Genomic DNA, 26285 nt, shown 5'->3' with positions numbered 1-26285 from the left:
ATACCAGGACTGGGATGTGGTCGTGCATACCAGGATAAGGATGGGGCCATGCACACCAGGATAGGGATGAGGGGGCCATGCATACCAGGATAGAGATGAGGGGGCCATGCATACCAGGAAAGGGAGGAGGGGCCATGTGTATCAGAATGGGGATGAGGGGACCATATATAACAGGATAGGGGATATTACAGTTCAGAATTGACCATTTTTTACTTCAATTTTTTCCCCTAATTTCCCCCTCTAAAATCTAGGTGCGTCTTATGGACCGGTGCGTCTTATAGTCCGAAAAATACGGTAAACCTGTTTTAAACAATAGATCATTTTCCTGAGTCCCCCATACACATGAGCTCTTAGCTTGAACCAGTGTTCATGTGATTTCAATTGTCAGAGGAGGGAAAGCTGCTGCCAGACACTTCTGACAGCGGCTTGTCTCCCCTGAAAACAAAAGTATCCAACTGCCGATCCATCTCCCCTGACATTTCCACTAATTTCCCATTACAACCAGGTGAAAGGGCTCATTTTTTTATTTGAAAAGGATAAATGTGGCTTCACCAATAGCTATTGACATTATCTTCACTACTTTTGATACATCGGGCTAGCCAAGCCTTTTTTTGAAAGAATAACTATAATCCACAACCTGGCGCAATAAATGTTATAAGGATTATATAAACAAACAAATGTATATTTCCAGAATCTTTTTCTTAGAATTTATGTAATCCCTGACACATCATTACTTTAGATTATTTAAGAAAACAAGATAAACTTACTGTACATACAATTGCAATAACTTACCTTCTACTATATTTTTAGCAGATGACAACATTAAAGCCATTCCCGTGTCTGCAGTGGCATCATCTCCAAGATGAGGTGTATTAGTAACTATTATACCATAATTTGTGATCAACTTTAGATCCAGATGATCTACTCCTGCTCCAGAGCTTGCAATGACTTTTAGATTGGGAAGCGAATCCAAAAGTTCTTTGTCAACTACAGGTAGGTGCCACCACATCAGAAGGGCCTTTACCTTTGGAGCATATGCATTCTTATTACTGGTAAATTCTTCCAGGTAGAGTATGTGGAAATGCTCCTTTACAATAGTTTCAAATTTCTGTGGAAATCCTTTGGACCCTCCACTGTGTGACATCAGAGCATACGGACGTTCCTCCATTATGGCTACAAAGTAAGTGATAACATTGTTTAGTACTATGAAACACAATGGAATCAAGTGTAACAACTGATGACTGAATGCCCAAAATTACTCCAGCGAAAAAGTCAGGCATGACTCTGATTTGCTTCAATATCCTACCATTTCCTTCTACCTTGTTCGATGCATTTGGGTCCCAGACACAGATGATCTGTTTGGCAAATTCCACAGAGGTGGTGGTGATTTTCTATAAATACATGAAATGTTATAATATAACGTAGCAAGGGAATGATGTCACTCCCCCTTCCAATGGGTTTTCAATTTCCTAACTGCTGTCTCCATGTAAATTTGTTGAAACCTTCACAGATGGCCAAATATATGTATATCTAGAGTAGTACCATAAATAGAAAACATGAGAGTGCAGTTTCCATTTTTTCCCATATGTGCAACTCCATGGTGAGAGAGGATCTACCTTCTGGCGGTACTAGAACTATTATACACCTACTAGATGGAGGCCCGATGGCGGTAATGTCACCATGGGGGCAGGCTTTGCAGCGTTGAGAATCTCTCCTCCCCATGTGCTCACCCACCTATCCACTCTCTCTTTCCCCATGTGCTGACTTCTCCCGCCTGTGCTCTCTTCTTTGATCTGTCTACCCCATGTGCTATCCCCCTTGTCTGCTGTCTCTCTCCTCCCTGTGCTGTGTTCTCCTCTCGTGTGCTGTCCCGTTGGAGCTGTCTCCCCCCTCTGCTCTGTCTCTCACCCCTGTGCGCTTCGATCGCAGAAGATACATTTTGTGAGGTAAAATATTGTTTAAAAACAGTCAGTGAAATATTTTACCTGACAAAAGAAATCCTCTGTGATCCCCGGCTGTAATGTCAGTATTGTCTTTTGCTTCCTCCCCTGCCCAGGAGATGTGGTATGCTCCTTACACGGTCAGACATAGACAATTTTTAAAATGAACTTCCGTTCGTCGGAAAACCCGTTTAATGTGACCGGCTTCCTCTGCCTGTACACACGTCGCGCATCTGCCATCGGGATCAGCCAAATGATTCACTGCACCTGCGCTGAATTCGTTCAGGCGCAATAAATCGGACCGCCGTCATCTTTGTGCAGACAGCGGCGGTCACATTAAAACTGTGCGTGCACTTCTCCTGTACAAAGATGGTGGCGGTCAGTGAATAATTCGGCTGATCTCGGCGGCGGCATGTTTGCGACGGTGTGCCGCTGGTGGTACCACGCAAGAGGCTGCATACGGCATATACAGTGTGTGTGTTGCATACGGCATATATATAGTGTGTGTGATGCGTATGGAATATACAGTGTGTGTTTGTGTGTGTGTGTGGTGTGATAGTGTTCCGCTGGTGGTACCGCGCAAGAGGCTGGTACCACCAGCAGTTTCCATATTGAGACACCCATCACTTGGGTGTCCGAATATGGAGGTTGGTGAACTTCTGCCGCTTGGAATTCTGGGATCCGGACACATCTGGACGGAACAGGATGTGAAGACGTTACAAGGTAAGTTTATATTAAGAAGATAGCTGACTAAGGCTACTTTCACACTGGCGTGTTTTGCCAGACGTCGCAATGCGTCGTTTATGGCAAAAAAACGCATCCTGCAAAGTTGTTTGCAGGATGCGTTTTTGCCCCATAGATTAACATTAGCGACGCATTGCGACGCTTTGCCACCGTGTTGCTGTGTTGTGGCAGACCGCCGGGAGCAAAAAACGTTACATGTAACGTTTTTTGCTCCTCACGGACCGCTTTTTCCGACCGCGCATGCGTGGCCGGAACTCCGCCCCCACCTCCCCGCACCTCACAATGGGGCAGCGGATGCGCCGGAGAAATGCATCCGCTGCACCCGTTGTGCAGTGCGTCAAACGCTAGCGTCGGAATCTCTGCCCGACGCATTGCGACGGGGAGATTCCGACGCTAGTGTGAAAGTAGCCTAAGGGGAGGGTTATATTAGTGCAACTAAAAAAAACAGCTGATTTCCTCTAGAACTTTGTCACTGTCTCATTATTTATCTTACAACCATTACAGAGGAAGAGTAGTATTAATTGTGACTACTAAATAAACTGTATTTCATTATATTTATTTGTGACATATAGAGGTGATTCTTTACAACATTTATATGACCTGGCAAGTCTTTAATGAAAAGTACTTTTCTGGCTAAGATAACCACTTCACAGGGCAATTTTTAGGGTATGTGCACACGTTGTGGACTGGCCTGCGGAATTTTCCGCACAGAATCTGCATCTCTTGGCAGAAAACGCAGGCCAAAATGCTTGCGGATTATTAATACGGAATTGATGCGGATTTGTTGCGATTGTCATGCGTTTTTTGATGTGCGGATTTGCCTTACTCAACGTATAGTCAATGGATGCAGAAACGCTGCGTTTCCGCACAAAGAATTGACATGCTGCGGAAAAAAAACGCAGCAAATCCGTGCGGATTTTTCCTCAGCATGTGCACAGTAATTCTCAAATTCCCATTGACTATCATTGTTACTGTACTACACTGCGGATTTGATGCAATTCCGAACGTCTGAAAACGCTGCGGAAACGCATCAAAATCCGCAACATCTGCACACTGCCTTATGGCCCCTTCACATTAAGCGACGCTGCAGCGATACCGACAACGATCCGGATCGCTGCAGCGTCGCTGTTTGGTCGCTGGAGAGCTGTCACACAGACCGCTCTCCAGCGACCAACGATGCCGGTAACCAGGGTAAACATCGGGTAACTAAGCGCAGGGCCGCGCTTAGTAACCCGATGTTTACCCTGGTTACCATCCTAAAAGTAAAAAAAAACAAACAGTACATACTTACCTAACGCTGTCTGTCCCCGGCGCTCTGCTTCTCTGCACTCCTCCTGTACTGGCTGTGAGCACAGCGGCCGGAAAGCAGAGCGGTGACGTCACCGCTCTGCTTTCCGGCTGACCGACGCTTACAGCCAGTACAGGAGGAGTGCAGAGCACAGCGCCGGGGACAGACAGCGTTAGGTAAGTATGTACTGTTTGTTTTTTTTTACTTTTAGGATGGTAACCAGGGTAAACATCGGGTTACTAAGCGCGGCCCTGCGCTTAGTTACCCGATGTTTACCCTGGTTACCAGTGAAGACATCGCTGGATCGGTGTCACACACGCCGATCCAGCGATGTCCACGGGAGATCCAGCGACGAAATAAAGTTCTGGACTTTCTTCAGCGACCAACGATCTCCCAGCAGGGGCCTGATCGTTGGTCGCTGTCACACATAACGATTTTATTAACGACTAGCTGAAGAGCCCGGCGTTGCCTGGGCATAGTAAATATCTGTGGTTAGTTAGAGCACCTCACTTCTCTTATTTTCCCATCACGCCTCTCATTTTCCCAATCACATCTTTCATTTTCCCCCTCACATCTCTCATTTTCTCCCTCACACCTCTCATTTTCTCCCTCACTCCTCTCATTCCCGCCTAACACTTGTCATTTCGACCTCACATCTGTCATTTTCCGATCACTACACTATTTTCCCTCACTCCTCTCATTTTGCACTCACACCTTTTCATATTCACCTCACACCTCTCATTTTCACCTCAGTATATACATGTTTGTCTTCTCCCTTATATATAGTATACACCTGTATGTCATCTCCTGTATATAGTATATACCTGTATGTCATCTCCCCTGTATATAATATATACCTGCTGTGTGTCATCTCCCCTGTATATAGTATATACCTGTATGTCATCTCCTCCTATATATAGTATATACCTGTATGTCATCTCCTCCTATATATAGTATATACCTGTATGTCATCTCCTTCTATATATAGTGTATATACCTGTATGTCATCTCCTCCTGTATATAGTATATACCTGTGTGTCATCTCCCCTGTATATAGTATATATCTGTGTATCATCTCCTCCTGTATATAGTATATACCTGTATGTCATCTTCTATATATAGCATATACCTGTATGTCATCTCCTCCTGTATATAGTATATACCTGTAGGTAATCTGCTCCTGTATATAGTATATACCTGTGTGTCATCTCCTCCTGTATATAGTAAATACCTGTATGTCATCTCCTCCTGTATATAGTATGTACCTGTATGTCATCTCCTCCTTTATATAGTATATACCTGTGTGTCATCTCTCCTGTATATAGTATATATATGTGTGTCATCTCCCCTGTATATAGTATATACCTGTGTGATCTCCTGTATTAGACCTCGTTAACACGTTATTTGCTCAGTATTTTTACCTCAGTATTTGTAAGATAAATTGGCAGCCTGATAAATCCCCAGCCAACAGGAAGCCCTCCCCCTGGCAGTATATATTAGCTCACACATGCACATAATAGACAGGTCATGTGACTGACAGCTGCCATATATCCTATATGGTACATTTGTTGCTCTTGTAGTTTGTCTGCTTATTAATCAGATTTTTATTTTTGAAGGCTAATACCAGACTTGTGTGTGTGTTTTAGGGCGAGTTTCGTTTGTCAAGTTGTGTGTGTTGAGTTGTGTGTGGCGACATGCATGTAGCGACTTTTGTGAGATGAGTTTTGTGTGGCAACATGCGTGTAGCAACTTTTTGTGTGTCGAGTTGCATGTGACAGGTTAGTGTAGCAAGTTGTGTGCAGCAAGTTTTGCGCATGGCGAGTTTTGCGCGTGGTGAGTTTTATGTCTGGTGCCTTTTGAGTATGTGCAAGTTTTGTGTGAGGCAACTTTTGCATGTGTTGCAACTTTTGTGCATGTGGCAATTTTTCCGCATGTGCAAGTTTTGCGTGTGGCGAGTTTTCCATGAGGTGAGTTTTGCACTTGTGGCGAGTTTTGCGTGAGCCTATTTTTTGCATGTGGCGAGTTTTGCGCGTGGTGAGTTTTGAGCGGCGACTTTTGTGTTTCGACTTTTATGTGGCAAGGTTGGTGTATGTGTGGTGAAATGTGTGCTGAGGGTGGTATATGTGTTCAAGCACGTGGTAGTGTGTGGCGCATTTTATGTAAGTGTTTATATCCCCGTGTGTGGTGAGTATCCCATGTCGGGGGCCCACCTTAGCAACTGTACGGTATATACTCTTTGGCGCCATCGCTCTCACTCTTTAAGTCCCCCTTGTTCACATCTGGCAGCTGTCAATTTGCCTCCAACACTTTTCCTTTCACTTTTCCCCATTATGTAGATAGGGAAAAATAGTTTGGTCAATTGGAAAGCGCGGAGTTAAAATTTCACCTCACAACATAGCCTATGACGCTCTCAGGGTCCAGACGTGTGACTGTGCAAAATTTTGTGGCTGTAGCTGCGACGCCTCCAACACTTTTCCTTTCACTTTTTCCCCATTATGTAGATAGGGGCAAAATTGTTTGGTGAATTGGAAAGCGCGGGGTTAAAATTTCACCTCATAACGTAGCCTATGACGCTCTCAGGGTCCAGACGTGTGACTGTGCAAAATTTTGTTGCTGTAGCTGCGACGCTTCCAACACTTTTCCTTTCACTTTTTTCCCCATTATGTAGATAGGGGCAAAATTGTTTGGTGAATTGGTACGCGCGGGGTTAAAATTTCGCCTCACAATATAGCCTATGACGCTCTCGGGGTCCAGACGTGTGACTGTGCCAAATTTTGTGGCTGTAGCTGTGACGGTGCAGATGCCAATCCCGGACATACACACACACATACACACACACACACATACACACATTCAGCTTTATATAGTAGATATCGTTGCTACGTCACAAAAAGCAACGATATCGTTAACAATATCGTTATGTGTGAAGGTACCTTTACAGTCGTCACTGAGCTACAAATTTAAGTACCACTTCCTGTTCTGTTGAGAGATCGCTCTTCAGTAGTCACCTTTTTATCACCACAGGCAGGATTACAATAAAATTTAACACCTATCGTATATATAGATAACACAGGATCACAGTAATCAAAATTATCTCCAGAAAATAGAATAAAAAATCAGAACGTGCAAATAGATCAGAACAAAACAAAATAGAATAAGGCATAACCTACTGATTGCTGGGGGTCTGAACACAGAGACCCCAAAGAGAGTGCGTGGCTAGCTCCAGCAGTCCTATAGACAAAAATAGAGTTGTGGTGCTCATGCTTGACCTCCATTCTGATTAGACAAGGCTCTGCAGAGACCTGTTCTCGGGATAGCTGAGAGTCCCAGCCGACAGACCCCCAGTGATAAGTAAGTTGTCCATTAACCTATTTCCTACTCCTTGTTATATTGCATGTAAATACCTTAGTTAGTTTAATGATTAACAATGCTGGATTGTTAGAAGAACATATAATGGTGATCTTCTATGACATATTGGATAGTGGTCCATGTGCTATTCTGGCACAGTAGCCCTCAACTTTATGTCCACCACAAGATAGTATCTTAATTAACATCCAATAAAATCAGCTTCTGTGTGTTTGTGTAAGGTAATTAGGTAACATCACATTTGGACCAATCATTTGTGACATCATCACAGGCTCTTTCTAAGGTACCAAAAAACAGGGTTCAGACGTGTCCCATGGGGAACTCGTCATTATAATGAGGCATTTGGTATAAAATAATGGTATCACTGAAAATGTAATCTTTCCCCGTAAAGAACGTGACCCTTCATATTCACATTTTTTCTATTTACCTGGCTGACTTGGAGACCCCTGCTTTAGAATGTATCACTAAACATATTTTTACTATTCTATCTTTACATTGTATTATATTTTGGATTTTAATCTTTTTATGTTTGTTTTGTTTGTATGTACTGTTATTCAAGTGAGGAATTTTGCAGACTAGGCAAGCCTAAGAAATATAGTGGGTGATTCTAAAAAAAAAAAAAAAGTAGGACACTAAACTACGGTATGTTTGTTTCTAAGCAGACATTCCTTGGTCGTCAGCTTTGCATTACGTTCCTTATTGTATTTATTGAACAGGCTTAAAATATAAATGTGAAATCTGATTTCAGTCACTATGTTGTAGGATGGGCTATCAACTGAATCCTAGTATGTGGAGCAGCCTTCCTCATGATCTTTGATTTCTATGAAAGGAGTTTGCTTTAATGCAAATGACTGTTTTAGCCATACAAATGAAAGAATTAAATTCTGAAGGAACTTTGGTATAGAAAGGGTTCTCCAATCACAGACAACCCATTCATATAAAATAGATCCAGTTCCAGATCCAATTCCCAGCTGGGGTAACATAGTGGCTAATATTCAGATGAGGGTCTCTGGCTCGTAGAATGGGGTCGTTCCCCAAACTCACACTATGATGAGACCCTCTACTTGGCATTGCTATGTCACTACCCTGTAAAAGCATAAACATATGTGTTACAGATCTATGTGAGCTTTATAATAACATGTACTGTTTTCCTGTACTAAATTCAAATATTTAACTTTTTTTTAAGTCTTACTAAATTTTATTGTGGCCCATTTAAATAGCACAATTTGGTTATACACCACAAAAATGTGTGCACCCCTGCCTTGTACACTGCTGACACACATGACATAACACATTCCTTCAATAAATTGTAAAATGTACTAGAGGCCAGGGAACAAGTACTTACTTCGTTCTTGACTTTCTCTTCTCTGACACACTTGGACTTTGATGGCAAAGGTTGAACTCAATAGACTTCCTTCAACCTTAATACCATGGAAATATAGGAGGAAGAAGTTAATGTGTCTCGTGAAGAACTGGTTCAAAACTTTGACACACAGTTGACTGGAAAGTAGATATGCCATCAAACCTGCACTTGTGCACACTAAGGGCTTTGTCTTCTTCTCTACAGATAATGGGTACAAACTGTAAAAAAAAAAGTCTTCAAATGGAAAATGTCAGCAAGAAAGTAAAGAAATAAGATTCCAATAATGTACTTGTTTTCTAACTTCCTGTAACTCTGGATTGTGTGTAATTATAACAAGTGAATTCACACAGATTGCCCTGATCAATAGTTGATCATCATTTCTTAAAGTAATGATGGCCACTCGTTTTTCTTTACTTAGCTGCTTTTTTTTCTTGCCATAATACAAATTCTAACAGTCTATTCAGTAGGACTATCAGCTGTGTATCCACCAGACTTCTGCACAACACAACTGATGGTCCCTACCCCATTTATAAGGTAAGAAATCCCACTTATTAAATCTGACAGGGCACACCTGTGAAATGAAAACCATTCCCGGTGACTACCTCTTGAAGCTCATCAAGAGAATACCAAGAGTGTGCAAAGCAGTCATCAAAGCAAAAGGTGGCTACTTTACAGAACCTAGAATATAAGACATAATTTCAGTTGTTTCACACTTTTTTGTTAAGCATATAATTCCACATGTGTTAATTCATAGTTTTGATGCCTTCAATGTGAATGTACAATTTTCATAGTCATGAAAATACAGAAAAAATCTTTAAATGAGAAGGTGTGTCCAAACTTTTGGTCTGTACTGTACCTTTTTTCAGTATATGACAAAGAATACTGGGCCTAGCCAGAACTTGATGGTAGGGCTTATATGCTAAAATTTCTCTAAGACCTGTTGGTTAACAAGTGGACAAATATTGGTCGACTGAAGTTCAAGGAATTTCCGGGCATAAAAAAATGAAATATGATCTGGCTGTCCCTATAATGAGTCCCCAAACCTACCTGTTTTTGTTTTTTTATATTTTTTTTTACCTGCCCTTCAGACCCTTGAAGCCATCCTTGTGGTTTGTTACTGTTTACATCCTGAACTTCCTGCTTGATTTTCCACTGTGCCTCTAGACTACATTTCCCAAGAGACAGAGCTATGTATGCTCTACAAATCACACACGCCACTAATTTCTGCCTATTCACTTCATCTACAAAGCACATTTGTTACTGGGTTACCGTAACAGAGAGGAGCGAAAAGACCGCAGTGTCTGATTGCTCCTACTGCTGCACTGAAAAGAAGCACTTCACCTTCTTTTTAAACGGTGTTAATTTCTTTTGGCAGAAAAAGTTAATCTGCCATGTTGGGAGCTCTGGGAGTCTGAGCTCTTAGCTGAGCTTGGTTAGCCACTTCCATCCCTTTTATAATTATAATAGATTATAATCTGGGTCCTGATTCAAACCCATGTCAGAGCTAGCTTATGCTGCATAGCTTGGAGGAGAGGTGTTTATATGAGGAGTTTGGAGGAGTTATCTGTGACTGTTGCATGGGTTTGTAGTGTGATAATTCCCTTCCCTCTTCTTACTTTGTTTTTTCCCCGTTCTCCACTCCCCAAGGCATTCTTCTGTTATACGTGAGTGAATATTTTTATGCTTGATATTTTCTGCTACCCCTTGTTCGTGTTGTCTTGTTTGTCAGGTTGGTGTACTGCGGTAGGAAGAGGGGCTCTGTACATGGCAACGCCCCTCTTCCCTGGGTGGGGGAAGAGGACAAACGGAGGGCTGATTCAGGAGATAAGGCAAGGTTGGAGGCCCTGGTATCTTCACCTTCAGAAAGATCCCAGGGAATAGGTCTCCAGATGGTGACTTTTGTGAGTAGCTCTCACAGAAGAACAAACCTTGATGCATGTATACTGGCCTTGGCATTGGAAAGATACATTAAAGTAAATAATAAACTGGACAAAGGGTGATATTGCCAGATGGAGGGGGTGCTTGAAGCTGAATGTGATTGTGTGTTGGGAATGCTTGATCCAAGAACACCAACTGGGATTAAGGTGGGACCCCCTTGATGCAAGCTTTCTGCCTTGATGTGATTTCTGTAAGTAATAAAAAATGCCTTAAAACATTTTCTCTCTCTCATTATTCTGGCATTTTGGCACATATTAATAATTATGGTAATCCCAATTGACCTAAAACGGGAAAGGTTTGATCTGATTTCATGTCAGATATTGAGAAAAACATGCATATGTGTCTTTTTATATAGTGTATGTAGTCTTCTGGTTTCAACTGTAAATGTATGGCTTAATAACAATATGACAATATAACATATTTATAAAAAGTTGCATACAGTGGCATGTAAAGGTTTGTGCACATCTGATCAAAATTACTCTTAATGTGAACAGTTAAGCAAGTTGAATATGAAATGATCTCTGAAAGGCCTAAAAATGAAGATGGCACATTTCCTTTGTATTTTAGGCAAAAAATATATACATTGTCATTTTTTACATTTTACAAATTACAAAAAGGAATATGGGCCAATGCAAACATTTGGGCACCAATGGGGGTTTGTGTGCTCAAATAACTTTGACCAAGGTTTCAGACCTTAATTAGCCTGTTAGGGTTATGGCTTGTTCATTATACTATACAGGTCCTTCTCAAAAAATTAACATATAGTGTTAAATTTCATTATTTACCATAATGTAATGATTACAATTAAACTTTCATATATTATAGATTCATTATCCACCAACTGAAATTTGTCAGGTCTTTTATTGTTTTAATACTGATGATTTTGGCATACAACTCCTGATAACCCAAAAAACCTGTCTCAATAAATTAGCATATCAAGAAAAGGTTCTCTAAACGACCTATTACCCTAATCTTCTGAATCAACTAATTAACTCTAAACACATGCAAAAGATACCTGAGGCTTTTATAAACTCCCTTCCTGGTTCATTACTCAAAACCCCCATCATGGGTAAGACTAGTGACCTGACAGATGTCAAGAAGGCCATCATTGACACCCTCAAGCAAGAGGGTAAGACCCAGAAAGAAATTTCTCAACAAATATGCTGTTCCCAGAGTGCTGTATCAAGGCACCTCAATGGTAAGTCTGTTGGAAGGAAACAATGTGGCAGAAAACGCTGTACAACGAGAAGAGGAGACCGGACCCTGAGGAAGATTGTGGAGAAGGACCGATTCCAGACCTTGGGGAACCTGAGGAAGCAGTGGACTGAGTCTGGTGTGGAAACATCCAGAGCCACCGTGCACAGGCGTGTGCAGGAAATGGGCTACAGGTGCCGCATTCCCCAGGTAAAGCCACTTTTGAACCATAAACAGCGGCAGAGGCGCCTGACCTGGGCTACAGAGAAGCAGCACTGGACTGTTGCTAAGTGGTCCCAAGTACTTTTTTCTGATGAAAGCAAATTTTGCATGTCATTCGGAAATCAAGGTGCCAGAGTCTGGAGGAAGACTGGGGAGAAGGAAATGCCAAAATGCCTGAAGTCCAGTGTCAAGTACCCACAGTCAGTGATGGTGTGGGGTGCCATGTCAGCTGCTGGTGTTGGTCCACTGTGTTTCATCAATAACAGGGTCAATGCAGCTAGCTATCAGGAGATTTTGGAGCACTTCATGCTTCCATCGGCTGAAATGCTTTATGGAGATGAAGATTTCATTTTTCAGCATGACCTGGCACCTGCTCACAGTGCCAAAACCACTGGTAAATGGTTTACTGACCATGGTATTACTGTGCTCAATTGGCCTGCCAACTCTCCTGACCTAAACCCCATAGAGAATCTGTGGGATATTGTGAAGAGAAAGTTGAGAGACGCAAGACCCAACACTCTGGATGAGCTTAAGGCCGCTATTGAAGCATCCTGGGCCTCCATAACATCTCAGCAGTGTCACAGGCTGATTGCCTCCATGCCACGCCGCATTGAAGCAGTCATTTCTGCCAAAGGATTCCCGACCAAGTATTGAGTGCATAACTGAACATTATTATTTGATGGTTTTTTTGTTTGTTATTAAAAAACACTTTTATTTGATTGGATGGGTGAAATATGCTAATTTATTGAGACAGGTTTTTTGGGTTATCAGGAGTTGTATGCCAAAATCATCAGTATTAAAACAATAAAATACCTGACAAATTTCAGTTGGTGGATAATGAATCTATAATATATGAAAGTTTAATTGTAATCATTACATTATGGTAAATAATGAAATTTAACACTATATGCTAATTTTTTGAGAAGGACCTGTATATAATATTATTTTGTTAGGAAAGGCCAGGTAATGCAAATTTCCCAGCTTTATAAAAACCCAGTCTCCTCTAATCTTGTGGCAAAAACAGCAGCTATGGGTTCTCCTAAGTAGCTGCCTAGCACTCTGAAAATAAAAATGGTGGAGATCCACAAAGCAAGAGAAGGTAATAAGAAGATAGCAAAGTGTTTTCAAGTTCCCTTTCCTCAGTTCGAAATGCAATTAAGAAATGGAAGTTAACAGGAATAGTGGATGGCAAGATAAGTTCTGGAAGACCAAGCAAAATTCCAGTGAGAGCTACTCGAAGGATTGCTAGAAAGGCAAATCAGAACCCCCGCTCGACTGCAAAAGACCTTCAAAAAGATTTAGCAGACTCTGGAGTTGTGGTACATTGTTCTACTCTTCAGAAACACCTGCACAAATATGGCCTTCATGAAGAGTCGCCAGAAGAAAACCTCTCCTCGCGTCCTCACAATAAAATTCAGCATCACAAGTATGCAAAAGAACATCTAAACAAGTCTGATGCATTTTGGAAACAAGTCCTGTGAACCGATGAGGAAAAAATAGAACTCTTTGGCCACAATGATCAAATGTATGTGTGGAGAAAAAACGGCAAAGAATTTCAGGAAAATAAAATCTCACCAACCATTAAGCATGGGTGTGGATCAGTCATGCGTGGGGCCATATTGCAGCCAATGACACGGGAAACAGGGAAGAATGGATACAATGAAATCTCAACAAATTCTTGATGCAAACATAACACCATCTGCAAAAAAGCTGAAGCTGAAAAGAGGAAGGCTTCTACAAATGGATAATGATTCTAAACACACATCAAAATCCACAATAGATGAAAAGGAGCAAGCTGAAGGTTTTACAATGGCTCTCATAGTCCCCTGATCTGAACATCATTGAAAATCTGTGGCTAGACCTCAAAATGCCAGTGCATGCAAGAAGACCCAGTAGTCGAACATAACTAGAATTATTTTCCAAGGAAGAATGGAGGAAATCCCTCAAACAAGAATTGATATTCTCTTGTCTGGTTGCAAAAAGCATTTACAAACTATGATACTTGCAAAAGGGTGTGCAACTAGGTACTAACCATGCAGTGTGCCCCTACTTTTAATTTTGACTAATATACAAAGTAAATATGTCTTTAACTTTAGGTCTTTTAGAGATCATTTAATCTTTAACGTGCTTAACTGTTCACAACAACAGTATTTTTGACCAGGGATGCCCAAACTTTTACATGCCACTGTATATGGCCAAGCCCTGTAGAGTTAACTATAACATATAAGAACCTTGTAGACAACAGAATACATTCATAGAATAGGGTATCATTATCAGGAAGAAGGTGGTCCAACCTCTGGCACCTTAACTAATCAACTGTTTGGAGAAAAGCTTCTTCAGTGTCTAAAGGGGTTGTCTGGGACTTTATCTTTGATAGGCTATCCTTAGGATAGGTCAATGTCTGATCCGTAGGAGTGTGACACCAGGCAGGCACCCACACTGATCAGCTGTAACTGGTGCCACTGGCGTCCGCTACTGCTCAGTTAAGGAGCTGCACAGCACAGCTCCGTCAACAGAATTACAGGCAGATTATAATGAGGGCATTCTAGGCTTCCGCCTAAGGCCCAAGGCTCCAGGGGGCTCATCAGATTGCCTTCAATATTGTCATGGTTTTCTGGGTTCTTGGGTCAGGTAGTTGCAGGGTTAACTCGGATGGCCTCTTTCTGGGTCCTGGGAGGCTTTTTATAGCCTTACTGTGAGGTCAATCCTTGTCGTTTATACTCTGACCCTTGGCTGAGTGTCTGACCCTGGTGTGCCTCTGCTTTCTGCATGTACTATTGTTTGTCTATTTGGTATCTGATCTGATCCGTCCCTGTTGTGATTCTTGCCTGCTGTCCGTTTTTTTGGAGGACAAAAAGTTTCTGTACCGTCCATTGTCCGTTCTGGTTTTCTGATCTCTTGCTACGTCCTAACTATTCTTCTGACTGCCCCTGTGTACTGTGCCGACTTCTCTGTGTATGACTTTGGCTTGTGTGACTACGTTTATTCCTGTCACCCCTTTTAACATCCTAGGGTTCTTCTTGCACATTCTCCCAGAGCCGCTGCAGCCCCGCTCTGCAGCCTCAAACTGAGGCGCTAAGCTCCACCCACCCTCTCTGACACATGGTCACATGACCGCAGGTCCGATCTGCCTTCTCTGGAGAGAGGCTAGCCCCTGCAGCGCCGCTGCTATCGCTCTCGTTCACAGCTCCTCTGTGTCACAGGCTGTCCCTGGCACCAGACGTCCAGGCTATCCTCCTGCGCTCTCGCCGATGTGTGCCCATCAAGTAGCTGGTCCTGACATTTATAATAATTTGTGCACTGCCATCGGAGGCGCACAAATCCCTGCAGGGAGCTTTCTTGACACTATGCTGCCTCTGCTGTGACATGCCAGTGCAATGTGGTCATCGTGTCAGCATGTACATGCTGGCTAGTAGAGGTGGAGCCTCGGAACAGGAGCAAAGAGCCAGGGGAATGGGAGCAAGGTGAGTACATCTGTATGTGCTATGTTTTAATCTACTATCTGTCTACTTTCTGTCGGTCACAGATATTCATTGGTCGCGGCCTCTGTCTGTCATGGAAATCCAAGTCGCTGATTGGTCGTGGCAAAACGCCTACGACCATTGCCACGACCAATCAGTGACGGGCACAGTCTGGCGGCAACATGGCCGCTCCTTCCTCCCCGTAGTCAGTGCCCGCTCCGTACCCCTCTCCAGTCAGCCCTCACACAGGGTTAATGGCACCGCTAATGGACCGCGTTATGCCGCGGTGTAACGCACTCCATTAACGCTGCTATTAACCCTGTGTGACCAAATTTTTACTATTGATGCTGCCTATGCAGCATCAATAGTAAAAAGATCTAATGTTAAAAATAATTAAAAAAAAATAAAAATCATTATATACTCACCTTCCGCCGCCTTTCCCGCTCCTCGCGACGCTCCGGTGACCGCTCCATGCAAGCGGCAGGTTCCGGTGGCAAGAATGGTATGCGAGAAGGACCTGCCATGACGTCGCGGTCATTTGGCCACGACGTCATCACAGGTCCTGCACCCATACCAACCCTGGGACCGGAAACTGCCGTGTGCACCGCACACAAGCGCCAGAACTACAACGGGCTCTTCGGAGGGTGAGTATATGTTTATTTTTTATTTTAAGTCTGTATACTACGTGGCTCTGTGCTGTATACTCCGTCCCTGTGCAATATACTACGTGGCTGGGCAATATACTACGTGGCTGGGCAATATACTACGTGACTGGGCAATATACTACGTGACTGGGCAATATACTACGTAGCTGGGCAATATACTACGTAGCTGGGCAATATACTACATGACTGGGCAATATACTACGTAGCTGGGCAATATATTACGTAGCTGGGCAATATACTATGTGACTGGGCAATATACTACGTAGCTGGGCAATATACTACGTAGCAGGGCAATATACTACGTGACTGGGCAATATACTATGTGACTGGGCAATATACTACGTGGCTGGGCAATATACTACCTGGCTGGGCAATATACTACGTGACTGGGCAATATACTATGTGGACATGCATATTCTAGAATACCCGATGCCACCATCTAGTTATATATATATATATATATATATATATATATATGGGATGTGGGGGCTCACACTGTATATAGGAGGCTGTATGGGGGCTCATACTGTATATAGACGGCTATATAGGGATCAAACTATATATAGGGAGCTATGTGGTGGCTCACACTGTATATAGGAGGCTATGGAGGGGCTCATACTGTATATAGGGAGCTATGTGTGGGCTCATACTTTATATAGGAGGCTATTTGGGGACTCATACTGTATATAGAAAGCTATGTGTAGATTCATACTGTATGAAGGGGCTGCGTGTGGGCGCTCATATTGTATGTACGGGGCTATGTGGGGGCTCATACTGTATGTAGGGACGCTGTGTGTGGACTCATATTGTACTAGCTATTGAACCAGTTCTACGCCCGGGTGGCGAGCATTTATATTGGTATATGGTCTCCATCATGTGCTGCTGCCATCCTGCGCCCGTTCTGTCATGTGCTGCTCCCATCCTGCGCCCGTTCTGTCATGTGCTGCTCCCATCCTGCGCCCCTGTTCTGTCATGCGCTGCTGCCATCCTGCGCCCGTTCTGTCATGTGCTGCTCCCATCCTGCTGCCATCCTGCGCCCGTTATGTCATGCGCTGCTGCCATCCTGCGCCCGTTCTGTCATGTGCTGCTGCCATCCTGCGCCCGTTCTGTCACGTGCTGCTGCCATCCTGCGCCCGTTCTGTCATGTGCTGCTGCCATCCTGCGCCCGTTCTGTCATGTGCTGCTGCCATCCTGCGCCCGTTCTGTCATGCGCTGCTGCCATCCTGCGCCCATTCTGTCATGCGCTGCTCCCATCCTGCTGCCATCCTGCGCCCGTTATGTCATGCGCTGCTGCCATCCTGCGCCCGTTCTGCCATGCACTGCTGCCATCCTGCGCCCGTTCTGTCATGTGCTGCTGCCATCCTGCGCCCATTCTGTCATGTGCTGCTGCCATCCTGCGCCCGTTCTGTCATGTGCTGCTCCCATCCTGCGCCCGTTATGTCATGCGCTGCTGCCATCCTGCGCCCGTTCTGTCATGCGCTGCTACCATCCTGCGCCCGTTCTGTCATGTGCTGCTGCCATCCTGCGCCCGTTCTGTAATGCGCTGCTGCCATCCTGCGCCCGTTCTGTCATGTGCTGCTGCCATCCTGCGCCCGTTCTGTCATGTGCTGCTCCCATCCTGCGCCACTATTGTATTATATGCCCCCGTATGCTGCTGCCATATAAAAAAAATAAAAATACCATACTCACCTATCGTCCGGCTCCACTGCAGGTGTGTCTTCAAGAAAATGGCTCCGGAAAGCGCGGACTGCGCAGGCGCCGATTCCGGCAGCAGGAATCGGCGCCTGCGCAGTCCGCGCTCTCAGGCGCCATTTTCTTGAAGACACACCTGCAGTGGAGCCGGAGTGTGTCTTCAAGAAAATGGCGCCGGAAAGCGCGGACTGCGCAGGCGCCGATTCCGGCAGCAGGAATCGGCGCCTGCGCAGTCCGCGCTTTCCGGCGCCATTTTCTTGAACACACACTCCGGCTCCTCTGCCTGTGACTGGACTCTGTCACAGCAGAGGAGCCGGAAGACGGAGCCGCACGCAGCGCTGGAACGGAGGACAGGTGAATATACTTACCTTCCCTCCTGGCGCGTCCACGGTCCCTGACTCTCCGGTGGAGATCGCGGTATGCGTTCAATGCTTACGCATACCGCGATCTCCTGGGAGCGTCACTCTGTGGGGGCCAGACTGCGCCGGCGCTTGCCCCTGCGCAGTCTATAAAGGCTTCGGACAGAGTGACGCTCCCAGCGTTATATTATAGATGTAGGGGCTGTGTGTGGATTCATATTGTATGTAAGGGCTGCGTGTGGATTCATACTGTATGTAGGGGGCTTTGTGTGGGCACTCATAATATATGTACGAGGCTATGTTGGGGCTCATATTGTAGGTAATTGTTAGAATCTGTTTTGCTTTGACCATCCGTCATCTTGCTGTGGTTTTCTGGCTGCTGGTCTTTTTCCCCTGGTGCTGGGATGTCTTGGTCAGGTGATTGTATCACCCTTTATTACCCAGCACCTGCCTCCCATTCCTTGCTGGACAACAGTGTTAATCCACTAAAGTTCTGGTTAGGTCTTAGACAGCTTTCTGTGTTTGATATTTTGCAGTTCTGAGATCTCTGGTTCTGTTATCTTTTATTTCTGTTTTCAGTTTGTTTCTGCAGTCCTTTCTGTGTTTCCTATTAGGAGGTGACCTGTTTTTTGTACCTAGTCCTTAGATCTTTAGGGACCTCCTTCCCCTTACCTATAGGTCTTCGCTGAATTTAGACTAGGATCGTTGGTGGGTTTATTCGCAAGGAATGGGTCGCCCACTCCATCGTAGGGTTTCAGCCTAGTCTTACTGCAGGGTCAGCGTTCCCCCATCTTTCCTATTTCTGTGCTGCAGTTTCGTAACAGTAAGAGGCTATGTGGGGGCATATTGCCTGGGCCTGTGAGCCGTTATCTTCATTGCAGTATGGCTTATTGTCTCCTTTTCTTGCCCTGATTCAAGGAATTCCCTGATGAATCCCTGAATGACCAAAAGAGGAAACGTGACTGTGAGGTATATGGATGTTTTGTGGTGTTAATTGCAATGCTACATTACTGGCCATTTATGATCTGGAAGGTTTTTCTTTGTTGTACAAGGACATCATATATGTTCATTCTTGGGTTTTATTACGTTTTTTTGGTCAGATTTTAGAAAAATATTGATGATACCCATCAACCCACTAGTATCTGTATTGTATATATTTATATCTGTTCATTACATATTATCTGATCACCTATAGAGAAGCTTGCCGAGAAGCTGGGGCGCTGTTTCAACTGAGGGTGCCAACCTCCACTGTCAGAAAACTAGTCCCTAAACTCCCCTCCTTTCTGCTCTTTTTTTATATCACTGTTTTTCTGTGTAACTGTGTGTGCATTTATGTCTTTACTAGATGGAAGCCCAATGCTATAGCATCGAGAGGGCGGTAATATCACGATGGGGGCAGGCATGTGGCGCTGTTGTTGCCTAATGGCATCCTGTGATAATCTAATGACTTTTGCATCAGGGGACTCATGTGCTTGACGCCTACACTTATATGCATTGTTTTTGTCCCAGCGATGCTGTTGCTCTTCAAGAGCCTCATTTGTCCTTTGTTGTCTTCGTCGTTGTGCCTTTGCTGCTTTCCTTTCATTGACATTGGCGTACTTTTCAGGAGGAGCCATGTTGGCGTTGATATTTGCTTTTTAAAATGGTTTTCCCATGAACAAAAGTTCATTTTGAAAATTGTCTGTGTCTTACCATGTACTGAACATACCACAGCTCCTGGGCAGGATTCCTCTCAAAAGACATTTTGTGAGGTAAAATATTTTTTAAAACCAGTGAGTTAAATATTTTACCTCACAAAATGAATCCACTGTGATCCCCTGTTGTAATGTCAGTATTGTCTTTTGTTTTCTCCCCTGCCCAGGAGATGTGGTATGCTCCGTACATTGTCACATACAATCACCCCTGTGCTGACCGTGTACAGAACATACCACAGCTCCTGGGCAGGGGAGGAAGTAAAAGACAATACTGACATTACAGCAGGAGATCGCAGAGGATACATTTTGTGAGGTAAAATATTTTTTAAAAACAGTCAGTGAAATATTTTACCTCACAAAATGAATCCACTGTGATCCCCTGCTGTAATGTCAGTATTGTCTTTTGCTTCTTGCCCAGGAGATGTGGTATGCTCCGTACACGGTCAGACACAGACAATTTTTAAAATGAACTTTCGTTCGTGAGAAAACCCCTTTAATGTAACCGGCTTCCTCTGCATGTAGACACGTTGCGCATCTGCCGCCGGGATCAGCCGAATGATTCACTGCACCTGCGCGTAATTCGCGCAGGCGCAGTAAACAGGCCCCCGCCATCTTTGTGCAGACAGATAGCAAGAGGCTATGTGAGTGTGAGTGTGAGAGTATGAGTGTGACAGTGTGAATGTGAGTGTGAGAGTGTGAATGTGAGTGAGAGTGTGTGTGTGTGGTGCGTACGGCGTATAGTGTGTATGTGTGGTGCGACGGTGTACTGCTGGTGATACTGCACAATAGGTTGGTACCAGCAGCAGTTTCCATATTGAGACACCCATTACTTGGGTGTCCCAATATAGTGGTCGGTGAACTTCCTCCGCTTGGAATTCTGGGATACGGTGACATCTGGACAGAACAGGAAATGAAAATATTACAAGACAATTATATAATTAGATGTATTGGGTTTTTAAACTATTAAATAAATAACACTATATAGCAAAAAGTGAGAATAGTGCATTAAAACATAACTTTTAATGTGTTGAATAAAAACAAACAAAAAGTGCCACCTCTAAAATATGGGGGGCAACCTCCGTCGTGGAAAATGCCAATAGAGGTGCTGACCGAAGGTCCGTCTTCCCGTAAGGGTAAAAGAATAGTTTCTCCTGCAGTAAGAGAAACCCAATCAACGTTACAAGGGACCACTGTCATGAGGTGAGAGGTGTTAAACAAGGGTGCTGCTCAACAAGGTCACCTATTCATGACAATGCGATCTTAAATGTGTGTAAGTGCATGGGATTATGTAGAATTTCATACAAAGTTCTAAAGGCAACAAAAATGTTAGATCCTTTATGTCATGAGAGATACCAACATGTAATAATGGATGGATTGTAAATGAAAATCATTCCTTTTGTTCTGTTCACGCAATGGAGCTAGAATCCATACCTGCCTCTAGAGACAAAAAAACAGTGTGCCGACCCTAAGAAAAATAGGTGACAAACATAATATCATAGTCAGGTGTGACAGTATAAAGATTGGAACATTCTCACCAATCTTTTGGTATGCTTTCACAGGGGAGGATATCTTTCTTCCTGGTTGGATCCTCCAGAAGATAGAAGGGACAGACAATGACCCTGTCAGTCCCTATGGGGCTAGTTCTAAACTAATCCCAGTACTCCCGCCCTGACAAGGGCAGTCCAGAACTACCCCTAGACTGAAAGGCCCTGCACTTGTAAGAATCGCAGGAATGCGGGATGCAGGGACAAGAAGGAGGCAGAACAAGAGTTAATGGGTTTATTACAAGGATTACTCCACGCAGGGAGAGGAAGGGTTAAGGGGGGAATAATCTTGGGTTTGGTATCAGAGTAGGAACAAACGGTTAGGAAACTAGTAAACTTATCAGTCCAATGACTTCCGGGCGGTGGAAGCTTGAAATCCCACGGTGGCGCCGTAGGCGATGCATGATGTCTCTAGCCTGTTCCTAGCGGAAGGTGAAGCACTGTCTCCTGACGGAAGTGGCGTATCCTGGCTCTCGCAGATGAGGTAGCGGGTTGCTGGGACAAAGTCCACTAAGTGTCACAGTCTCTGCCTCCACTGGAAGATGCCACTGAACAGCACTGGTGCTGGGGAAGTAGGTCCCGGGTTCTCGACGATCCGCCTGGTCAGCTCCAGGCCGCACACTTACGGCCAGTAGCAGAGCGATGCGGCTCAGAGCTCCAGTAGTTAGCAATTGGCAGCTATCAATTTAATCACTGGGCCCCACTCAGGCCGCCTTGTGTCGGGGAAGTGTCGCTGAAAGTAAGTTTCAGGCATCGTAGTCACCTGTGAGCAAGTATCTACCAGGCAACGTAGTGATCGTTTGTCCAGTTCGGCCCAGACGAGGGGGCACATAGAGACTAGATTGGTGCAACTTGTGTTAATCCTTTGTGACTGTTCAGGCTCCGGGTGGCGGCCCCCTGGCTCGGAGCCCTCTAGTTTAACGGATTACGTTGAAGGGACCTACCCTGATGCGGGCACTTCCGAGCAAAATGTCCAATTTCTCCACAATTGTAACATGCGAGTGATCTCTCTCGCCAGAACATCCTGGATTCGCGGCGAGGTTTGGGGCCATCTTTGCCCCCTGGCGAGGTTAAGATTCCTGTTGATTTCTTCTTTGTATTGGCCAGCTCCCCTCGAATATCCTGCATCTCCTTCAGTAATTCCTCCACCCACTTGGTTTCGGTGATCACATTCACAGATACCACCCAGGTCCGGACCTTCCCTACTTCGACTGTCACCCACTGCTTTTGCTCGAGTGTGCGTGCTTCACTTCCTACTTCGGAGAATGTCATGGGTGGATTTAACTGCAAACGCTCCCTCAAAGCCTGCTTTGTCAGCACGTCCCGCAAGCCTGTCACCAACTGGTCCCACAACATCACATCACGTCCTACACCTTGGTAGTCTTTTCTAACAATAGCAGTGTGAATTTCCTGGAGAGAGCTCATGTACTGCGTCACCGTCTCCCCCTCCCTTTGCACACGGCTAAATAGGCGCATTCTTAACTCCCTTACGTCCATGGGGTCCTCATGAGTCTTCTCCAAAATTTCTAACACTTTGTTAAAGATGTCTCATTCCCTGGGGGGGTCGTAACTGAGTCTCTGGCTTCTCCATCCAAAGCCATCATGGCCACCTCGGCCTTTAATGCAGGAATCATGGGATGCATCCGCATAATCCCTCTCATATGCACAGTCCAGCTCCATAACATAGTATTATTCCCTGAAAACTTAGGGAGCTTATCCAACATGGCCCCCAGAGATATACTGGACCTAGGGCCCAACCCAACTGCTTGTTCTACCACCTCCGTGCTGTTAGACTGCATCCTGCCGACTATGCCAAATGTAACCTCCGTGCTGTTAGACTGCATCCTGCCGACTATGCCAAATGTAAGAATCGCAGGAAAGCGAGATGCAGTGACGAGCAGGAGGCAGAACAAGAGTTAATGTGTTTATTACAAGGATTACTCCACGCAGGGATAGGAATGGTTAAGGGGGTAATAAACTTGGGTTTGGTATCAGGGTAGGAACAAATGGTTAGGAAACTGGTAAACTTATCAGTCAGATGGTTTCAGGGTGGTGGAAGCTTGAAATCCCACGGTGGCGCCGTAGGCGACGCGTGAAGTCTCTGGCCTGTTCCTGGAGGAAGGTGAAGCACTGTCTCCTGACGGAAGCGGCGTATCCTGGCTCTCACAGACTAGGTAGTGGATTGCTGGGACAAAGTCCAATAAGTGTCGCAGTCTCTGCCTTCGCTGGAAGATGTTGCTGAACAGTGCTGGTGCCGGGGAAGTAGGTCCCGGGTTCTCGACGATCCACCTAGTCAGCTGCAGGGCGCACACTCACGGCCCATTAATGGAGCGATGTGGGTCAGAGCTCTGGTAGTCAGAGTGGATGGGCGCACCACCTCAAGTCTCTCACGATCAGTCTGGACAGGGTCTGAGGTACTTCAGCGTGGGCCTGAGCTGTTGCAAGGCCCCGCAGAAGAGTCAACCTTCTCCTGCTGCACGTTCTGTCTTCCCTCCAAGTGTCCCGCCCCTTTTATACCTGACACGCCCCCTACAGTGGAGTGCAAAGGTCTGTCTGGGTTGGAAAGCTTTCCCCCTCCAAAAATGGTGACAGCCCCGATAGAATCGGCATGAGAGAAGCATCACTGGACCGGTCCATCTTCCTACATACTCTCGGTAGTGGTTGTATTCCAATGCGTTTTATCCAGGCAAACTCATCAGGGGAATAGCTTGTATTAGGAGATTAAAGTGATAAGTGCTATAAGACATGTGGGTCCATCCACTCTCTGTCCTGTTCTGCAGAGAGTGAAACAGGGATCAGGACTTGTTATGCATAGTGTGGTGGTTGTGGGTGGCAGTATCGGCTATAAAAGGATAGCCAGTGGTGCCAGTTACTGGAACGCACGCCGGTATAATCTCCAAGCTATTGGCCCACAATGGTACCTCCCCTTTTGTGACCCATTACCTGCTGTGTCGGCGTATGTGGCTATCGTGAGAAAAACGGTGGCTGAAATTACTTCCGGGCGCTTGGCCCGCAACAGGTTCTACAGCTTCCTGTTTCCAAAGGCAATCTAGCCATCGTCACTTCAGGGCTATGGAACGCACGGAGGACAGATATCCCCGCAGTAGTAGATATTTTTTATATTAATATTGAGCACAATTAACTTCAGCCTATTGGTTCGGCCTCCACAATAGTCACAGACTGTCATGTGGCCCCTTGGTGAAAATTAATCTCCCACCCCTGCTCTATTTTGTATAGTGCTGTTATTTATAGTTCTGTACATAATGGAGAAATTTGCGCTGTGTGCTCTGCTCTGTCGTTTTCCGTGCACGCATGTGCACCAGAGTGCGTGTTTCTCACATGACCTATCACGGGGATCAAGTGACACGTCAAATGATACATCAGGTACCGGGAGGTGGGGGCACGCATTCTAAACTGCTCGGGGCCCTGGCTACTCTTAATCCGCCACTATACGGAATAGTGGCCATGTACTGCACATCCGCCCCATATTGACTGGAATAATGGGCTGGGCATGCAGTAACCGGCTGTGGTCAATATGCAGTTAATACAACTGTATACTATAGAGGAGAATAAATGTAACATCTTGTTTTTACCACAGAAAACAGCGAAAGAAATGAAACACAACTAAAACAATGGCTGAATTGCTGTATATATCGCTTTATTTCTTCACCAAAAAATGAATAACATGTAATCAATGAACTGGTGCCCTAATATCATGTTAATGGATGGGTTTGGTTTTAAGAGGCGTCCAACCTTTTGACCAAAACATGGCAAAAAAAAGTGTGTAGTGTGAGTAATACAGAGGACATTTCCCCCTGATATCTGCTCCTAAATCAGGCACAGACAGAGGCGCAGATCCTGGGGGGCTTCTGTCCTGGTTGACAACTGTCACGTGACCCGCTGCTGCCGGCGGCCACATAGCGCCACTGCTCATGCACGTGTGATCGCTTCACTGCGCCATCTGCTGGACACAACACAAAAGATATTATCTTGTATCTACTAGTTAGGTCTAAGTCTGAGAACAGTCATAGCAGCCGATTACCTATCTCCAGGGAGGCTGCAGCCACTCCAGCGACATGAGGACGCCCGCAGCAGTTTTGTCTATGCTCTTCCGCGCCACCACGTATCCGAATGTTGCCAGGTCACTATGCCCCCGCTTAGTCGCCAGTCCGGACCAGCACAGATGTGTTCATGTGTCCCCAGCACTCTCCGCCAAGTCACTGCTCCATAAATTCTCAGCCAAATCTAAGTAAGCGGAGCGCCACCTACTGGTGACAGAGAGTTACTACATTATTATTTGCCTTATGTAGAGCGGTCATTATTGCAATTTGCTGATTTTTGTTCTTTCCGTATCCACAGGAAGAAGCCCTGGTATGACAGTCCATCCATTAGTAGGCCTGTAAGTATTGAACCAAGGCTGCCATAGAGTCCCCCAGAATAAGCCCAGTGCTCTGAGCCTGGCCCCCTTAGTGGCTGCGGCATCAGTAGTCACTGTGCTCCCCAGCCTCTGTCGTGGGCACCAGGGGCAAGCATTCCTTACAGGTGACAGATTCAGCAACACGTTTCTCCATGCCAGTATATAGCGACGTCACATGTATAGAACTAATGGATGAAGAAAGTTTCCCAAACTATAACCTGACCATGACCCGGAGGTGCGGGAGCTTCCTAGGTGCAAGTCTCGAGAATTCAATAAAAAATCCATCCCTGTTGGTAATTTATCCATCTTATGTAATCAAAATACAATGAAGGTGAACAGAATGCAGATAAGTTATTCCACTTTGACACCAGGATTTTTCCACCAGCGTGATGTAGGGG

At 44.9% G+C, this 26285-nt stretch overlaps 2 protein-coding genes and 1 long non-coding RNA gene across 4 annotated transcripts in view; 1 reads left to right on the top strand and 2 right to left on the bottom strand.

Annotated features, from left to right (window-relative positions):
• LOC138642635 (probable 2-ketogluconate reductase) overlaps positions 1 to 8828 on the bottom strand; it is a 51330-nt gene extending 42502 nt beyond the window's left edge. The window contains exons 1-2 of one of the 2 annotated variants that reach the window (XM_069730912.1): positions 8684 to 8828; positions 793 to 1173 (exon numbers count right to left, since the gene is read on the bottom strand). In XM_069730912.1, the coding sequence (XP_069587013.1) occupies positions 793 to 1168 (376 nt within the window). In that variant the 5' untranslated portion in view covers positions 1169 to 1173; positions 8684 to 8828. Of the gene's footprint in view, positions 1 to 792; positions 1174 to 7142; positions 7305 to 8683 lie in introns of those variants that run through there. The other variant, XM_069730913.1, reaches the window with a different exon arrangement.
• A 16281-nt stretch (positions 8829 to 25109) lies between these two features.
• On the bottom strand, positions 25110 to 25645 carry LOC138642634 (uncharacterized). Its single transcript, XR_011314077.1, has 2 exons — positions 25513 to 25645; positions 25110 to 25431 (listed from the first exon to the last, which is right to left on the bottom strand). It is a non-coding gene; the product is annotated as an uncharacterized lncRNA (long non-coding RNA).
• The window catches only part of RBFA (ribosome binding factor A), a 49315-nt gene continuing 48576 nt past the window's right edge, over positions 25547 to 26285 (top strand). The window contains exons 1-2 of the mRNA XM_069730911.1: positions 25547 to 25719; positions 25830 to 25869. Coding sequence (XP_069587012.1) covers positions 25547 to 25719; positions 25830 to 25869 — 213 coding nt within the window. The remainder of the gene's footprint in view (positions 25720 to 25829; positions 25870 to 26285) is intronic.

Source organism: Ranitomeya imitator, chromosome 6 (genome assembly GCF_032444005.1).
Source record: "Ranitomeya imitator isolate aRanImi1 chromosome 6, aRanImi1.pri, whole genome shotgun sequence".
In the NCBI taxonomy this organism is placed as follows: Eukaryota; Metazoa; Chordata; class Amphibia; order Anura; family Dendrobatidae; genus Ranitomeya; species Ranitomeya imitator.
This window is presented reverse-complemented; position numbering and strand designations above follow the sequence as displayed.